General features: G+C 43.2%; 1 protein-coding gene across 12 annotated transcripts in view; it reads right to left on the bottom strand.

Moving 5' to 3' along the window:
- Pex5l (peroxisomal biogenesis factor 5 like) overlaps positions 1–18,327 on the bottom strand; it is a 206,225-nt gene that overhangs the window by 135,867 nt on the left and 52,031 nt on the right. For 4 of the 12 annotated variants that reach the window (XM_040754509.1, XM_040754510.1, XM_013113120.3 and 1 more), the window contains exons 1-3: positions 14,537–14,745; positions 13,706–13,959; positions 12,283–12,354 (exon numbers count right to left, since the gene is read on the bottom strand). The exons of 2 other annotated variants lie outside the window; for them this stretch is intronic. In XM_040754509.1, coding sequence (XP_040610443.1) covers positions 12,283–12,354; positions 13,706–13,798 — 165 coding nt within the window. In that variant the 5' untranslated portion in view covers positions 13,799–13,959; positions 14,537–14,745. Of the gene's footprint in view, positions 1–12,282; positions 12,355–13,457; positions 13,479–13,705; positions 13,960–14,536; positions 14,746–18,327 lie in introns of those variants that run through there. 6 more of the 12 variants (XM_013113119.3, XM_013113122.3, XM_040754512.1 and 3 more) reach the window with 5 other exon arrangements.

Raw genomic sequence — 18,327 nt, 5'->3', positions numbered from 1 at the left:
TTCTTCTAGAATGCTTGTGAAGTAAAAGTAGGAAAACCATTGTTTCTTTATTGATGTGGAGGCTATGGCTTCGGGATTAAAGGTCAAGGGAGAAGCCCTTGGCAGGTGGGGTGCTTGAACCCTCACTTGTATTCTAAGTCTTACTAGTGGGTGATAGTAAATTTTAGGGCTCTGCATTAATCTACGATTTTACACTTTTAGGTCCTAAGAAAAGGTTTAAAAATTGAAATGCTGCTCTCCCTGCGCTGCAGTGAGGGTCACTGATCCCAGGATTGAGCAGGAGCTCTTTTAAGTATGTTAGCTTTTGAGTATGCATGCTTATGACTATGAATCCACCCCCTCCCTCAGAAGCAAGAAAACATAAGTTCAGGTTGCCTGTCTCTATTTATTTAAACGTTCCCGTATCACACATATCCATTCTTTATACTCAGGAATTCTTTCTTAGATTATACCAACACAAATTATTTCTTATAATGCTCTCCTTGATAAGTAAGGGAAGCTTGCTGGAAGGAGGTTTCCTAACTCTGAATCTCTTGACTCTGGGCTGTTGTGTATTGTTTCTCAGGCTGTGTACCTGCCATAGCCCCAGGGGTTGGCAGTGAAATCCCCCTGCCCCCACCTTTTTGTGCATTCTAAGGTGCGGAAGGCAGCAGTACCCCAGAGTAGTTGAGGAGAAACACTCTCGGAACGGAACATGATATACAGAGCATGCATGGTAAATAAACATAGTTGGTATTAGCCTTTTGTTCCAAGTAGTCTGATATCAGGAAAGCTTAAGGTAAAGACTGGGTTAGCTCTGCCGTGTCTGTCACTGTGCCTCAGAGTTTCAGGGTTTATCACTGCATGGTTGCACTCTAAGGAATGAGGAAAAATGGCAAGCTAGGCCATTCCAACAAAGGGTCTGAGATACTTAGCTGCTCTCAACTCCCTCTCGTAGCCCTATAATGAAGGCTTTCTTGCTTTCCAAGATAGTAAATATTCTTTCCTGAGACCAGAATTGGAATAATTTGTAGCAGTTCTCAAGAGCCAAGCTCAAGACCTGCCCTGGGAACACACTGAGCACTAGGGAGGGAAGCTCAAATGTCAGGCTAGGGAGAGGAGCCACCACACACTCAGGGTCCTGGGTGCTCAGCTGGGGTCTGGGTGCTCAGATCAGGGTTCTTAATGCTCAGCTGGGGTCTGGGTGCTCAGATCAGGGTTCTGAGTGCCCCTTGGCTATCCTCACAAGCAGTCTGTGCTACCAATGTCATGACTGACCACAGACATGGGACACATGGCTGTTGGCTTTGGGACACAAGTAGCTAGGTCATTTCTGTGTCAAAGCAACTAGGAAACACTCAAAGGAAGAACTGGGGTCTCTAGATGGCTATACACAACAAATGAGGTAAGCTGTATTAGTTCCATCAAAATAATACATCCAGGCAGTAGGACTAGCAGGGCAGGGGCATGGAAGCAGGGAGAGCATCTCTCTTTGGTACTTCAACTTGCCCAGCAAGTGGGGAGTGACACTGAGTTGGTACCAGACACATACCTCTGGGGAGGTCAGGTCTGGAAGTTAGTTTTTCCTTTTAATTTCAAAATTCCATTTGTGCACTGTGCACTAGTGTGCACGTGTGCATGGGTACATGAGTGTGCGGGGTGCATGCATGCCATACATTTGGGTGCCAGTCTGAGGATAACACGCAGGGGATAGGTCTCTTCTCTATCCTGTGAGTCAGGAGATCAAACTCAGGTGGTCAGGTTTGGTAGCAGACACTGCTACCTGCTGAATCACTGCACTGGCCAGCTGTTTGCATTCTTGGGGACGGTGGAAACACTGGTTCTCTAAGCTAAGCCATGCTGGGGTCCACAGGGCAGAGTTACTGTTGTTCAGAAATGTCCTGACACTGAAGCTGTTAAGTCAAACTCCTTGAGACAGAATAGGAGATATTTCTACGGTGTTAAATCTGTACCTTAAACGTTTCAGAATGCCTCACTCTGAGCAGAGCTGGCTTCCTTTCATCCCGTGTGAACCGCATATTTGACTGACAGAATCCGTCAGGCCTGCACTGGGACTCACTGGTTCGAGAACACATCCGGAGCTTAAGGGCAGGTGCTGGAAGTGGTGAAGCACACCCTCAACCGAAAACTAAAGGCTTCTGTGATTAGTCTTCTTGTACAACAAAAAATCGTTAATGATTCCCTAATTATACAAGTGAGATAATGTTGCTGGAGAAAATGAATGGGTGTTTTCTTCTATCAAGATCACACAGCACAGAGCTGAGATGGCACCCTCTCCCACCATCCCTTTAATAAGCCATTTATTCATGTGCTTCAGGAATGAGATCATTTGGTCAAAAAAATACTTTGATGAGGAGTACATAACAATTGTATTGAATAGCCATTTGTGTGTTGAATGTGCATATCCCAATCACAAGATAGCAGAGAAGTGCGAGCCTGGCTAGCGGGTGCCATGTGCCAAGCGAATGACTGAAAACGGAGATGACAGAACCATGGAGTTGTTGGGAAGAAAGGGAAGGAAGAAATGGAGCATTCTAACATGCAGGTTTGCAAGAACCGCATTTCTGTCAAAGCTGTTAGACCGGCACCGGAGTAAGAGACACATCCCAGTGGCCAGGCCTGGAGGCTAGTGCTAGGCAGAAGGGAGGGGACGTGGCTGCTAAGGTGGATGGGTGACAAACCAAAGAGGACAGAACACGGTCAGCGTGGGACAGAGCACAGGGCATCCTGGTCCAACGAAGACAAGGGAAGAGAAGAATGCTTGCCCAGGTCTCCTAGAGGCAGGGATGAAAAAGCTGGAGAACCAGGAGAGGTGCTGTGAAGCTCGTCATCTGCACATGGCATGGTTACTACAGGTGTGAATTCACACCAGCTGTGGTTACCTTTACAAGGTTTATCCACAATCAAGACAACCAAAATCCTGGTGCAGAGAGGGTAGGCCACCTCCAGGTCCCACGCCTTGTTGAGGCTTTCATTACATTTTGGCGGTGGACATTTACTGGAGGAGGGAAACTCATTTCTTTTCTGAAGCTATTGCCTCTGGTAGGTTTCCCATCTTCCAACAGACGGCCCTACACCAGAACTTACTGGACTTAGCAGGGTGTCTAAGAAAAGGCAAAGTTGAGAAGGAGCATGTTGGGGGAGACATAGTTGAAGCTGGAGGAGGGAAATCTTGGGTAGATATGATCATATTCCATCATACACATGTTTTAAATTTTCAATAGTAAAGAAAAAAATCTAAAACACCAAAGAAAAATAAGTGTAGTTTACCTAGTATTTTGCTATTTCTATCATGTTTTGAATTTTAAGCAATTTTAGTACAAATATTGGCAGCCATTGCTGTTTTTCAGAGACCACACACACATCAGTGGTGAATGAGTTCATCTGTGGGTCTGCAGTTGAGTTCCAGGATGGCTGGCTGGGAAGTGTGGTACCTAGCTCTGGGCTTGGCTCCCATTTCCCACAGCCACCTGGGGATGACAGATTGAGCCAGAAGAGAGGCCCCGTGAGCTGAGGGGAAGAAAAGCTGTCTGATGACATGATCTAGCTGGGTAAAGCTTAGGAGATTTCAAAGTCTACTTTGTAAATCTTTACTATCTGTTCCCACTGCACTCTGGGAAGTTCTCCAAGACTCTCCTTTGAAAAGAACTAAGCATGTGACAGGAAGTCAGAGAGACCTGTGTCCATTTTCCTAAAGGACTCTTCTGGTTGATTAAAGTTTAGCTTACACACAAGACACCGTGGGAGGAAGGATGGCAGGCATTGTCCGTCCAGAGAGATGGCTCAGTAGGGAAGGACAGCTACTGTGAAGGTACTGATGACTCAGCCTCAATATCCAGGGACATAAGGTAGGAGAGAACAAATTGCTGCAATTTGCCCTTTGACCTCCATACAAATACTAACACACACACACACACACACACACACACACACACACGCAGAGAAAGAGAGAGAGAAAACAGCATTGCAATTTAGTAAGGCAGTTACAGGGGAAGATGAATGACCCAACTGGAGGCCCCAAAGCTGAATTCTAGTATTGCTGTGACGAGAAATGACATGGTGAGCCCCATCTAACTGCTTCCTTCCTTGCTCTGGGAATCACTTGCTTTGGTGGAATTAAAATCAACGCAAGTATACTTCCTGACTTTTCTTCAAGCGAAGCTTCTCTCTATTTAAACCCCAGGTTAGATCATGTCCTGACATTCTTTCTAACCACAATGCCCAGAGTTCTCAGATAGATCAGGTGAACCTACTAATGAAAATTAGAAGCAAAAGTCCCCCACTTTCCATGAGGTAGCTCAGTGGGGTTCTCCCCAAGGTGTTCTCCATGAGGCCCAGGCTGCCTTCAAGCACTGCTGCCTCTGCATGCTGCTTCCATAGATCACATAATTTTTACGCTCATTGTGTCAGCTCACGCCATTTCAATTATGCATTTATTTTCTATACGTGTCAGCACCACTTTTCCCCATTGCTTTAAAAAGAAGAAAAGAAAAGCACGGGGTATTTGAAAATGACTCAACGTTTATAAATTCCTAACATAAAAATCCAAGTTTTTCTTTTCCTTTTTTTTTTTAACCGTAAGTAAAAAGTTCATAGTTGTATAATACGTGGTGTTGAATAGGGGGCAGAAACTAAGGATCTCTCTCTTGCCAACTGACTGGAACTGCATTAGTGGGTTATGTTACTGTCTGGGACATTGGGAAAGACGAACTGGGAGAGGAGAGAAATGCTGACCAGTGCTGGGGCCTTGTTGCTCACTAAGGAGACAGGTTGCCAAGCAGCTGAATGTAAAGACATTAACCACTGGGTTGTCTCTGCTCTGTTGTGGGCATCATCTTCTGGTAGCGAAAACACACCCGGCCTGCTTCATTGAGTTGGGAATCTCTGCTGCCAGGCTCCCTACTAAGAAACTTCCAGAAGGACTTGAGAAGGTCTGGAAACTAGACTTTAATATCCTCCCTTAAGTTAGACCAGCAGTGAATGTGAATAGCTCTCAGGGGACATGTGAAACGGGAAACTGAGGGACAAGCAAAGCAAGGCCCCCGTCCAATGCCACATATTACCTGCCCTTGATCTGAGTCCCCTGAGCACAGTAAGTCACAAGCTGGATCCCTGAGGGTTATGCACAGAACCTGTTCATTTTGTTTGATTCATACCATTCAAAATCTTAAAGTTGATCATAGCCATTTTAACAGTGGTGGCTTGATTATGTTTCTTGACCAGTTACTATGTGGTGATCATAAGCTCATGGCCAGCATGGAATGGCATGGGAACTGGTATGCGCTGCCCTTCTCTATACTGGCAAGCTTGGCCAAGTGGCCACTACTCTCTGCTGTCCCCACTTGGCACTCCCTGTGCCCGAGCCTGCAGCACCTATTTCTATACATGAGGCATCCACATCTATGACCCCAGTAGAAACAATATTGCCTAAAACCATCATAGTTTAGTCTATCCCCGAAAAATCCAAGGAATCCTCTAGCTAATAGGCCTGTGACTGTTGTCATCAATTTCTACCATGCTTGGCTCAGTGCCTGCCATTTGTGAATACAATACTCATCATCTGCCATGCATGTGGATAAGACCCTGTACTGAGACCTGTGTGATTCTCTTAACAACTTCACAGAATAGAGATTTCCTTCATATTATATCAGAGCAGCTTCTGGTTCAGAGATCAGCTTCATCTTCCCAAAGTAAGCCTGTCTCTATGTGGCCATTTCCTGTTCTCACTCAGAATTCAGCCGGGAACAGCCCTAACACTGTGTGCGAGTAGCCGGTACGTGTGTGCTATGGTTACAGTGCTATCTATACACATGGTGTGGAAGAGGGTCTGGCTCATTTCATGCACTGGCCTGGAGCACCTGTCCACAGAAGGCGTGAAGAACACTCGGGGACACACTAGTGGAAATAACCAAATTGAAGGTGCTATGACACAATACCCATTTACAACTATCCCTCTAGGAAGCCAGGATTTTGTGGAAAGCACCAGACTGAACATCAGAGGCCCCAGATTCTATGCCTGGCTCTGACCAGAGGACACATGGCTTTTCAAGGAGGTGTCCCCTGTGAGCTTTGGAACAGACACCAATGCAGATGGCGTGATTACACGGTGCAGATGACAACCTGAAGATGCTGAGAGCCCAACTACTTACTCCCAACTCCACCGCTCAGAGAGCAAAGCCACAGCAGAAACTAGGACTGGGGAGTCTGGCCAAGTTCTCAAGCCTGCCTTGGAGTCACTCTAGGAAGACTGACCTGCTAGGTTTCTTGTGGCCTGATAACCTCATATTGCAGGAAGCCGAGAAAAGACTCTGAAATGAAGATCTAGAGTCAGGGGTTGCTGAACAGAATAAGTAGATGGAGCTGAAATGTGGGTTATTATTTATGATGTAAGCTTGTTAGGAAAACACAGAGGAAGATATCGTGCATTACTTTAATTCTTCTCCTTGCACTATCAGATCTTTGGGGTTAACTTTGGAGTCTCTGAATACATGCGAGACTATTTGGGAAGTATATACAGGGTTGCTCTATCTTCATTCCAGAAGTTTTATGTTTAGTCTAAAGGGAAATGTTGCTTCTCCTTTATAAGATTTGTTGCTGATAAATAACTTTGTTGAAAAGATAGGATTGATTGGTCTATATAAATGAGTCTTTGTTTATGCTGATTCATACACATGGCAAATAATCTGCCTTCTTTTCTTGTAACCACTTCTCATTGATCAATCTTTTGTGAGGAAATTGCTAATGAGTTTATGCCCACTGTGAGGTCAATCAGGGTACACAGCCACATGGGTTGTTGAATTCTCTAGTGTCACAGAGATTCCTGTTTCGGGCTCTCCAGGCCAAGCAGGTCAAGGAGGGGGATCCTCTATTCTTGATGGCCATGTACACAATTCTGAGATGACACCAGAGAAAATGTTCAATGTGATACCAAGAGACAGGCTCTGGTACTTTGGAATCCTCAGAAGCAAATGGGGTATGAATTATATATAAATTAAGCAACCATACTGATATGGCCAAGAAAGTACTGGCCAGATGGTACTGAGGACAAAAGATAGTGACACGCATTTTGTCATCGTTTTACTATTTATGAATCCAAGGCTTGAGTCAGCTGGTGGTAGACAGGCTACCTCTTAGTGCCAGAAGGAAGCTGGGTCTTGCTCTTTCATTTTTATTTGATGCAGGCCTTGATCTCCCTTACACAATTCATTTCCATGGAGCCACTAGGACAGGCCAGATTGCAATCCTACTGAAAGGCTTGTAGTTGTTGGAGACACAGGGAACAATTCTACTCGGTCTCTTCTGTGTCTTAAGAAAAATAGTTCTGATGTATGTTAGGATAATGCCCGAAGGGAGACCTTGGGTGGGGACCATGGCAGATTCCATGGCAAGTAAGGGTGACAAATATGCCAGGCAGAGAGAGCTTAAGTGAGAAGCTTTATTAGAAAGAGGAGGGAGGGGGAAGGAAAGAGAAAAGAGGTAAAGAGACACAGAGACAGAGAGGACAGAAGAGAAATGGAGACAGGAAAAATCCTCTCTGCCCCAGGGGAACTGCAGGGAACAGAGAGTGGGAAGAGACCTGGAAAATCAGCAGAAAGAGAAAAGAATGGAGAGAGAGAGAGAAGAGCCAGAAAGAGAGCATAAGTGGGTGGGGCCTTTCTTTTAAAGGGGTCCTTTGCACCTGTGTGCAGACTAGTACTCATGGAACCCTGGGCTGACCAGGGCACTGCCTGAGTGCATTCTGCCAGGTGACATGGGCAGGCCAGCATAATGCCTGAATCCTTAGGGTGTTCATTGCTTCCTGCTCAGGATTCATTCACAAGTTTTAAAGAGATTCAGGAAAATTTCAGGCTAGGTTAAAAACGTATGTTGTCTTGATTGTCATGTGCTTGGAGCCCTTCCTTGCAGGTTCGGGAGAAAAAGCAAGCAGTTCTCATTCTGCCTAGGTTTTTATATTTGTTTGGAGGAACATTTCTTTTCTGGAATGCCTAGAGGCCAAGAGGAAAGTAGACAGTTACCAAGTGTTTGTGGGAGATGTATCCTAGTGAGTGCTGAATAATAGACTGTGGTCAACTGTGACAGCTTCCAGGTGGTGATTTTATAAAACTAGACCACAAAGGCAAAATCATTTCTTAACAAATTTATAGGGCAACCAGTAATGGTGCAGAGGGCACAGAGCTTGAACCACACCAGGGGTCTATGGTTTTTAGTGCTTTAGGTACCAAACTAGTGACTCTGGGAAAGTCCATTCCTCACCTAGGTCTCAAGGTTCTGGCTTGATAATTGTGTGTGTGTGTGTGTGTGTGTGTGTGTGTGTGTGTGTGTGTGTGTGTGTGTGCGTGTGTGTGTGTGTGTGTGTGTGTGTGTGTGTGTGTGTGTGTGAGGGGGAGGCAAGTACATGGCAGCCTAGCTCATGCACACAACACACACAGTCTATGCCTTATGGAGCCTTTAACAGATTTTGCCTCCAGTAAACCCTTAGACGGGAAGAATAGGACACTACTTTACAAACAAGAAATGTGAGTTCTTGTGCTCAAGACCAAAAGGATTACCACAGGGAACTCAACCAACTGCAGGCTTGGGTCTTTGAGGCACCACTGTTCTGAGTGTCTATGGTGATTTGTTTTTCAAGTACCACCTCATTGAGCATCTGTGGATTCTGGTTTTTCCAGCTAATGGACCACCTGAAGAATGTCAGATTTATACCTGCCCCATATCTTTTCCCTCTTTCAGAATTGCAATAGCTGTTATCTCAGATCCTAGGTCTTAGAGTGTGTTCTGAAAGCAGCAGCAGTAGTGGAGGAATTAGAAATGTTACTCTCAGGCCCGACCTCGCATTACAAAGTTAGCAATGAATGGGATGAGCCCAGGAAGCTCCCTAGGTACCCAGACTGCTGAGGACTGCTCCCCTGACCTGTTGTGTGTGCTTCCTAGCAACTGGCTGGTACTTAGCATTTCCTCACTTGGTACAGCAAGAAACACAGGGCCAGCGTCCTTTGAGTTCCAGAATCAACCAGACTCAGGCATTGTGTACATGAATTTATTGCAATGTGCAAACCTATAGCTTTGAATCCTTTATAAAATTACAAAATTCTGTACTTACTATGTTTGTCTTTGTTATTTCCTTCAAGTTTATTTGTAATCTGGAAATATCTTAGACACCAGCTCTGTAGCCCAACATAGGGAAACCTTGAGTTAAGCTGAATCCAATTGAAACAGCGATTTAAAATAGAACAAATTCATTATTTATTCAAAGTGGTCAAGGCTTTAAGTTCTCAGAAGGTACTTTCCCATCTATTTTTTCCAGTATCACTCCTGAAATGACAGGGATTTCAGGAAATAATTTGTGTTTACTTGAGACTAATTTAACAATCAAGACCCTTGTCTTCTCCAGTGAAGAAAGAATACTTTGATGATGAAACTGATTGATATAAATATATACACATATATATGTATATATATTATTTCTCTTTTAGAATTTATTCATTTTTAGAATTTATTTTATATAGCATTCACTAAGTACAGTTATGTTTATGGCAAATGTAAATGTTTGGAATTTAAGGTCATTCAGATTTTATTGTGATATGTTCATTTTCATTACTTTTCTGTTTGAAGCATAAAACCTTTGGGGATATCAAGTATAAATATGAAGTCTGATTCCCATTACATTCATATTTAAGTAAGTATGTGAATGTGTGTATACACATATATGAACATTTATTGTCTATTAGTTAGGGTACTAGTTTAAGAATCCTCAGTGACTTTTAGAATATGCATTCTGAATCAAATTTGCTAAGAAATTTTCACAAAGTCAGAAGTACAATATTGCCTTTCAAAGCAAAAACCTTATACATTTCCAAGATCTACTCTGTTTTTCTACTTCAAAATGACACAGCATCAGCTTCTGCCTTTTTGAAAGCAGTGGCCCTGGATGGCAAGCCCACATCCTGCACACTGTGTCTGCTATTAATGTGCTGACATAAGCAAGATTGGTCTCCGTGTAGAAGCAGTAGCCTTGTGGATCACCTGACTGATGAACTGACATATAGCTTGCACAGCACTTATAGAGTGACTGCTGCTGAGTGACAGATTTAACAAGATTATTGACTTCTGCCCATCACAGAATTATTTTACTTATCTTCCTTAGGTTTTCTTTTGGTATCACTCACTAGAAAAACTACTTGGAGTTACACAAAGATTGACAAACAAATTTCCTCCATCTTTTTTGAAGACACAGATTGCACGTGAAGATTATTGGCAAAACAGTATATAGGGATACAAGGTTTAAATTTTATTATGTATATTTTTGTAATTTCCTTATATATGTGGAATGAGCAATTGTGTTTCTGGAGCATTTAACACATGCTTGCACCCACATACATGCTTAATTGTTTGTCTTCTAATCTTAGGGATAGTTTTCTTGGGGTTTTATAAATAATAATTACAGTGGTTTCCTTGATATTTTAGTAGTGGGTGTGAACATTGCCATGACTTCAACCTAGGATTTACTCAAAACTCAAAATTCCCAAACCTCCAGAACAGAGGCAGACTTTTCATGGCCAGCAGCCAGCTCCTAAGCTGATGTATTCAAATCTGTCACGTTTTGAAACAAGATTTAACAGGAATACCTCAGTAGTGCTGGTTAACTCCAACTTGTGTGACTGCACTGCAAATATTTGGTTACAACAATATAAATTTGTGGAAAGTCAGAATGGGAATATGAAGACTAACTTCCTTGAACTCCTCATCAGAAATACAAAACCAAATAATTCTGGAGTTTTCTGAATGACAGCAGTTGGTTAAAACACAAAATTAAAAGGAAGAAACTAAAAGCTTTGAGGAGGAAGATAATAACAAAGTAAAATAAGTAAGGGTTTATTTCTATATGACTAAACAAGCAATAAAGACTAACTTCATTTTGATAGGTGTGTGTGTGTGTGTGTGTGTGTGTGCGTGCGTGTGTGTTTCTCATGGTGTATTGACTCATCCTTTACTAGTCTGTTAGGTAGGTCAAGTCCTTAATGGTAATCACAGTCCATGGGAGGTCTAGAGTGCATGTCCCAAGTGATTAATCTGCAATAATTAAAATAACAGAGGCGCAACCTGCGGCTCCACATATCTTAGTAGGCAAATTGACAATCTGGCAGTGAGTGAGAGTAGACCAGACCCTCAAACCCCTGTGCTGCTGTACTCTGGGGCAGCAGAGTGACAGTGGGGCACAAAGCACAGGGGTGGTGACCTGTATACCATGAATTTTCATGGAAATGCTTTGCGAGGCCAGGATCTTCCAGCAATCATACCCCAACCATTCTAACGAGCACCACTTAACCTAGGGATTTCTCATTGCTACCTCTTGGTAGCCATTCCCCATTTTCACACACACACACACACACACACACACACAAACACACACACACACACTGACTCCCTTAGTGTAATCACCACGAAGTAGGACCAACTACATGATGAGAAAGTTGTTCAAACTCAGCAGCTGTTCTGTAAGTCAGTGGCTACTTTCTAATGTCCTCATTAACTCAGACTTTTTAATTACCACTCTGTTGACACCACCCTCAGAGACAATGCCACATGTATGTTAAGTAGACCGGCAGTTATCTTGTCTTCTTGATAATTAACAAAGATGTTAAGGGCTAATGCCAAGTCAGTGTTCTGGCTGGACACTGTCCACTCCCTGCTGTGTCATTGTTCATGCTCTGTTAAGCTGTTTTCATTGCACCTTATGGACCAGTATAACATCCAACCTAGAGGCTTCTCAAATTATGGGCGGCATATCTGACTATACAGCAATCTCTTCATTTCAAATCACCTCGACACCACAGACAAAAAGAAGCTAAACTGGTCAAGATCTAAGTTTAAATATCTCAAAATTTCACACTGCTTATTACTCTACCCCCAATCACACTTTGTTTTACAAGGCACAGCAATGGTAGTGTTTCTCATTTTCAAGAACATATGATTCCTAGCTCTTGCTTAAACCTTTTTTTCTCAAATTATGTTATTTTGACTCAGTATATTGGGTCTGCGCAGTTCTCTCCCTTCAGCCATGCTTCGTGCTTTATTATTTATTTTCACAACGCAAACACATGCTGGCATCACGCAGAAATCAGTGGGACAGAGATGAGGGACACTTGATGCTACCCAAATCTCTACTAATAACAGCTTTAGTTAGACAGGCTACAAAAGCTGTCGGGAAGGGCTCTGAACCCAAAGGACTACTACTAGGTCAAAGTCTACTGGCAACAGGAAACATATGGGGTATTCACTTACCTGCTTCTGATCAACAATTATTTCGAGGTCTTCATCACTGCTTAGCTTTCCATAGCCTTGTTCTTTACTTTTCTTGTGGAAGAACAATTTTAAATATAATTTAGTTTCTTTTCATTAAAAGTCTTAATTCCTACTTAATCATTCTTAAATTCAAAACTCTTTATTTAACCCTTTCACTAGTCACAGTGCATCATTCTCTCATGTGTAGCAAATCACCATCTTATTTATACTATGCAAATACTCTGCTTATCCTCTTGCATACAAAGTATGCCTTCAGTCCTTTCTCAATATTCTGCTTTATCCTATAGTTTCAGCAAAGATTCTCTCACATTCTGAGATAAACAAGCAGTTCTTTGAAGACTCTTAGCACATTTTTCTCAAGAACAGAAACTTCATTTAGGATTATCCTATTCTTAAAATGTCAACTATCACATGTTATATTTTAATGCCTTATATATTTTAAGAATAAGAGAAGTATATAACTCAGGCAATAAACCCTCAGATTTTAAATATCTCAATAAATCACATGAATACTAACATTGAAAATAAAAAGTAATTTTAACAGATAATGTAAGTTTCAAATTTAGGTAGTTTATGAAGTTGGAGAGTACAGAAATGTCTACAAGAACGATTTAGTACCATTTTATTGTTGTTACTGGTTCTATTAGCCACTCCTTCCCCATCTTCCCTACAGCAAAATTTATATATACAAATTCTAAGGTTGGATCATAACAATCATCTCACAGCTGTGTTGCAGGAAAAATGGTGACACATTTAGTTTTCTTTTCTCCCCTGTGGGAATATGGAAGTATAATGGGACTCCTTCACCAATGACAAATACAGATAAGGTAATTATGGTCATTCTGTTATCCAAAGTAGAAAACAAAACAGAATACTACCAAACAAAAACTACCTTGCTTTGGATGCTATGCACACAAAGGAAAATTAAGAGAATTAGGTTTCTAAAACCAGTCTATGATGTCATATTAGCACTGGTCCTGCATATCAGTGGCTATGACAGACTTCTTTATGCTGCAGAACATAGTCTTTTTCTCCTCTTTACAACTTTCAAAATATGAATTCTCCCATTTCTCCCTCTCCACAAATACAGCTCTTATTTTGTGTTACTTTAAGTATTGAAATGCATAAATAAAGTCCCCCAACTTCATCCATACATCAATAAACTTAGGACAGAAGAAACGGTCCCAGCGTTCCTCTCGGAAATCATTCTTATCTTCGTCTGCGGCTCCATTTCAAGATGGATGGAAAACAAAATGAACAAATGTGGTTTGAGCCAAGCTGACTTCCTGTCTCCTGGCTTCCGGGTCCTCTCAGCCCAGTGTTTGCTCTAAGACATTATCTAGAGTCCTTCTGCCACACAGCCCTCAGAAATGCCTTTCCCAATATTGATCTGTATACGTACCAAGTAGTTCATTTGCATGACCCGATTTCTGGACAAAAGGGCATTAAGTAGAGATGGAATGTGAGTCCTTCCATCCATTTCATTGTCAGACATCCCAGAATTCTTTGCATCAGCGCCAGTGGCTTCATTGCCAGAACTTGCTGACCAGAGAACCACAGATCTTGCCCGGCAACAGTATTAATAATGTACAACAATAATTGAAGTATTCCTGCATCACTGCCCTGACTTTGTAAGCATCCTGTAATTTTTGGATACTGCAAAAAGCAATGGATGTGAGATTTTCTTTTCCTAATTTTTATCATGCACTTTTATGCTTCTTGGCTGCTGCTCCCCTTTAATGATTTTTAAAAACCTATTTATTATTTATTACATACATTTTGTATTTAATCCCCTACATATGGACTACTCAGCCTCTTGGTCATACAAACTCTAATTTCCCCATTTAAACCCCTGTCTCAGACTTTGCTGACAATTTCTACTGAAACATACAACAATGCCAGCATATACAGAACATAATTAGAGATTGCAATTTCTGTTAATATTACATTTCACTTTTCCCACTTACTCCCAACCCTGTCTAATTTAGTAGCACACTTTCCTAGGAAGAGGGTTCAGGAAAGGAGAGTACGGCCATAACTACTCTCAAGTAGAAGTTGCCATTTTCTAAGATGGGGAGGAGGCATTTGGAGTTATTCTTGTGCTTAAGCCTCTAGTCTGCCTGCGACACAGAAAGCACACAGAGACAGCAGCCTTGCAGCTTTCCCCTAGAATCAAGCATCATTTTCAAGTCTACCCCATGACCCAGGGGCATTCACACGGTCACCCACTTACTGATATCTAGTGCGAGCACAATCCTCTTTCAAGCACTGAGCTGCCCACTTTGCTTAGCTGAGCCAAAGGCAGGGATCTTCAGCTCTCCTCCCTCCTCCCAGCCGGGAAGCCCTGGATTCTTCCTATGTACTTTTGCCAAGCCCAGAAAACAAGTCCCTGGCCTCTGCAAAACCTTGCACATCAGCCAGAGGCGTGAACTAGGAGGAGGAAAAAGCTAATCTGCCCACTGTCCAAGTGTGAAGGGGCGGGGCTTATGTGGGAGGAGAAGCCACAGGGTAATGGCTTCCTGTGCTCCACCCACAGCTCTGGCAAGATGCTGAAGCTGAGGGTTTCAACTGAGGCAGAGAAATGAGCCCCTCACAGCCCCACTTCTCAGACCGGCTGCTTGTGGTCACTTCTGTGCACTCTTAATAACTGCATCCCAGGAAGAAGGCTTAGTGCCAGGGAGCTACAAGGGTGGAAGGACTCAGAGCAGAGAAATAAGAGGTGAAACGAGAGTCCGGCTTGCTGATAGGGTCTCCCTGCCTGTGAGACGCCTTGAGCCCAGGCTGGCTGTCATGTCTGAAACTCCAAACAGTGTCTTTTATCTTCCCCCACCATTCCGAGTGACATCATTCTGAATTCTATCTGACTAACCTGAAACAAGATTGGCTGGTTCTTTGTTCATGCTGGTACCTTTCAGGATGCTATCCAACCGGGTCACATCTGTGGTTCCTTAAGAACCAGAGGCCTACCTGGCAACCCAGCTCTGCCCTACTCAGACTCCACCCTCTCCTCAACCCTGCACATTGCCTCTCTGTGCCTCCATCCTCCCTCCTCTCCTCTCCTCTCCTCTCCTCTCCTCTCCTCTCCTCTCCTCTCCTCTCCTCTCCTCTCCTCTCCTCTCCTCTCCTCTCCTCTTCCTCCCTCCCTCCTTCCTTCCCTCCCTCCCTCCCCTCCTCTCCTTCCTTCCTTCCTTCCCTCCCTCCCTCCCTCCCTCCCTCCCTCCCTTCCTTCCTTCCTTCCTTCCTTCCTTCCTTCCTCCCTCAGAAGTAGAATTGAAAAATGGATTTCTTCACTTGAATTAAATAAATCATGACGCTTGGGCAAAACTACAACAATATCTACAGAAGGCGAAGCCATAGAGAGTCCACAAGTAAAGGAACTTGTTTCAGAATATGAAATAATAATAATAATAATAATAATAAGTCTTCAGGATGGGGATGTAGCTTGATGGTAGAACACTTACTGAGCATACATGAGGCCCTAGGTTCAACCCCCCAGTACAAAAATGTTAAAAAGGAGTTTCAATTGAAGATAATAGTTTTTTGTGGATTGAATTAAAAGTATTATTCATATTTATGAAAACTGGAACTCACATAGGAAATTTTGAAAAGGAAAAGAAATGATGCTTGGTCTATTTTATTGGATAAATTGTCCCCAGTTGTAGTGTTTGCCTACCTATAGGTGTCAAAATGAATGTAAAGTTTAAATATTTCACATAAGTACTTCAAAATGGTTCTAGTTACTGCTTCGTGATATATAATAGGCACAAATTAATCAAAGCAAAGGCATACAGAGAATTAACAATATAGTGGCAGGGAGCTAAGATTTTCCCATTCCCATTTTACTCTCAGCCTCAGAGCTGTCTGGAATTAATTCCTGTCTTCCTTTTTAAATCTCTTCTCCACCACCATTCTTCCAACTGCCCACAGAATTGCTTAGGTTTTCTCTTCCTTAGAAAGTTGTTTCCTCAAATCCATTTTTCTCCTTTCTCTTCACTGTTAAACTAGAAGGAATGATCCACACTAACTTACAGAGTTCTTTACTCTTCGTCCTTCTACACCCACCATAATCAGGGATTGACTAACAACCAGAAAGGGTAAGGAACACAGCACACACAATGTTTCTGATGGATTTGTGGTGCCTTTGGAAAGTTCTGCCAAGTCAAAACATCTGGTTGACCATTTGGACACGTGCATCCATATCTAAGAAGTGAGAGAGGGCTACACATACAGGTGGGTGGATAAGAAAATGGCAGGGGTGAGCTCATGAAACAGAAGAAATGAGGACTCCGCTCAGAAGCCTAGAGGACAGCTTTACTTTAAAAACAAGCAAAAGTAGAGGGAACATTAAAGGGTGGGAGGGAGAATAAGTGGAGCGTGCCAAGTGCTAAGGAGGTGAGGGTGTGAACTGCATTTCCTTGAGTGAGGTGTCAGAAGTCACCAATGAACAGGAAGCAAAGATGGAAGCCAGATGTGATGATGGGCACTGGCCATGGGGAGTGGAGATGGATGATGGACACTGTCATGGGGAGTGAGGATGGATGATGGACACTGTCATGGAGAGGGGAGATGGATGATGGACACTGTCATGGGGAGTGGAGATGGATGATGGACACTGTCATGGGGAGTGAGGATGGATGATGGACACTGTCATGGGGATGGACATGGATGATGGACACTGTCATGGGGAGTGGACATGGATGATGGACACTGTCATGGGGAGGGAGGATGGATGATGGACACTGTCATGGGGATGGAGATGGATGATGGACACTGCCATGGGGAGTGGACATAGATGATGGACACTGTCATGGGGAGTGAAGATGGATGATGGACACTGTCATGGGGATGGAGATGGATGATGGACACTGTCATGGGGAGTGGAGATGAATGATGGACACTGCCATGGGGAGTGGAGATGGATGATGGACACTGTCATGGGGAGTGGAGATGTGGTGATGGACACTGTCATGGGGAGTGAGGATGGATGATGGACACTGTCATGGGGATGGACATGGATGATGGACACTGTCATGGGGAGTGGAGATGTGGTGATGGACACTGCCATGGGGAGTGAGGATGGAATGATGGACACTGTCATGGGGAGTGAGGATGGATGATGGACACTGTCATGGGAGTGGGCACAGATGATGGACACTGTCATGGGGATGGACATGGATGATGGACACTGTCATGGGGAGTGGACATGGATGATGGACACTGTCATGGGGAGTGAGGATGGATGATGGACACTGTCATGGGGAGTGGACACGGATGATGGACACTGTCATGGGGATGGACATGGATGATGGACACTGTCATGGGGAGTGGAGATGGATGATGGACACTGTCATGGGGAGGGGAGATGGATGATGGACACTGCCATGGGGAGTGAAGGTGTGGGAGATGCATTGTCCCTTAGGGAAGCTGAGATGTGAAAGGGGGAGGAGAGCCTGGTGGTGGTGGTGGCGCACGCCTTTAATCCCAGCACTTGGGAGGCAGAGGCAGGCAGATTTCTGTGAGTTCGAGGCTGGGCTGGACCGACAGCCTCCAAAACAATACAGAGAAACCCTGTCTCGTAAAAACCAAAAAAAAAAAAAAAGAAAAAAGAAAAGAAAAAGAAAAAGAAAAAGAAAAAAAGAAAGGGGGAGGAGAAGGCTGCTGAAGGACAACCATGTGAAGGAAGTTTATGAGGAGAGTCAAGTACCCCCAGTTTCCTTTATATAACATTGTTTACAATTCAAGGGAAATAAGCAAAACATTGCAGAGGTGAAAACACAGATGCCAGAGAGAAACGGGGTGTGGGGCGGGAGACAGAAATCAGGGGCAAAGACCTTTAGGACAAAATGACTTGTCTTTTACAATTATGTGCGAAGTCTTTGAGGAACAAAATCCGGAAGATTCTATACAAAATGTTAAAAGTTATTTCTCTGATAGAAATAATTAGCAACTACCCATGCCCTTTTCTTTAAACTTTTGAGTGTTTTCTGAAATAAAAATGAATTTAATAATTCAAAAAAGGAAACA

This window comes from Mesocricetus auratus, unplaced genomic scaffold (genome assembly GCF_017639785.1).
Source record: "Mesocricetus auratus isolate SY011 unplaced genomic scaffold, BCM_Maur_2.0 Super-Scaffold_100011, whole genome shotgun sequence".
In the NCBI taxonomy this organism is placed as follows: Eukaryota; Metazoa; Chordata; class Mammalia; order Rodentia; family Cricetidae; genus Mesocricetus; species Mesocricetus auratus.
Note: the sequence above shows the minus strand (reverse complement) of the source record. Positions and strands in the feature narration are given on the sequence as shown.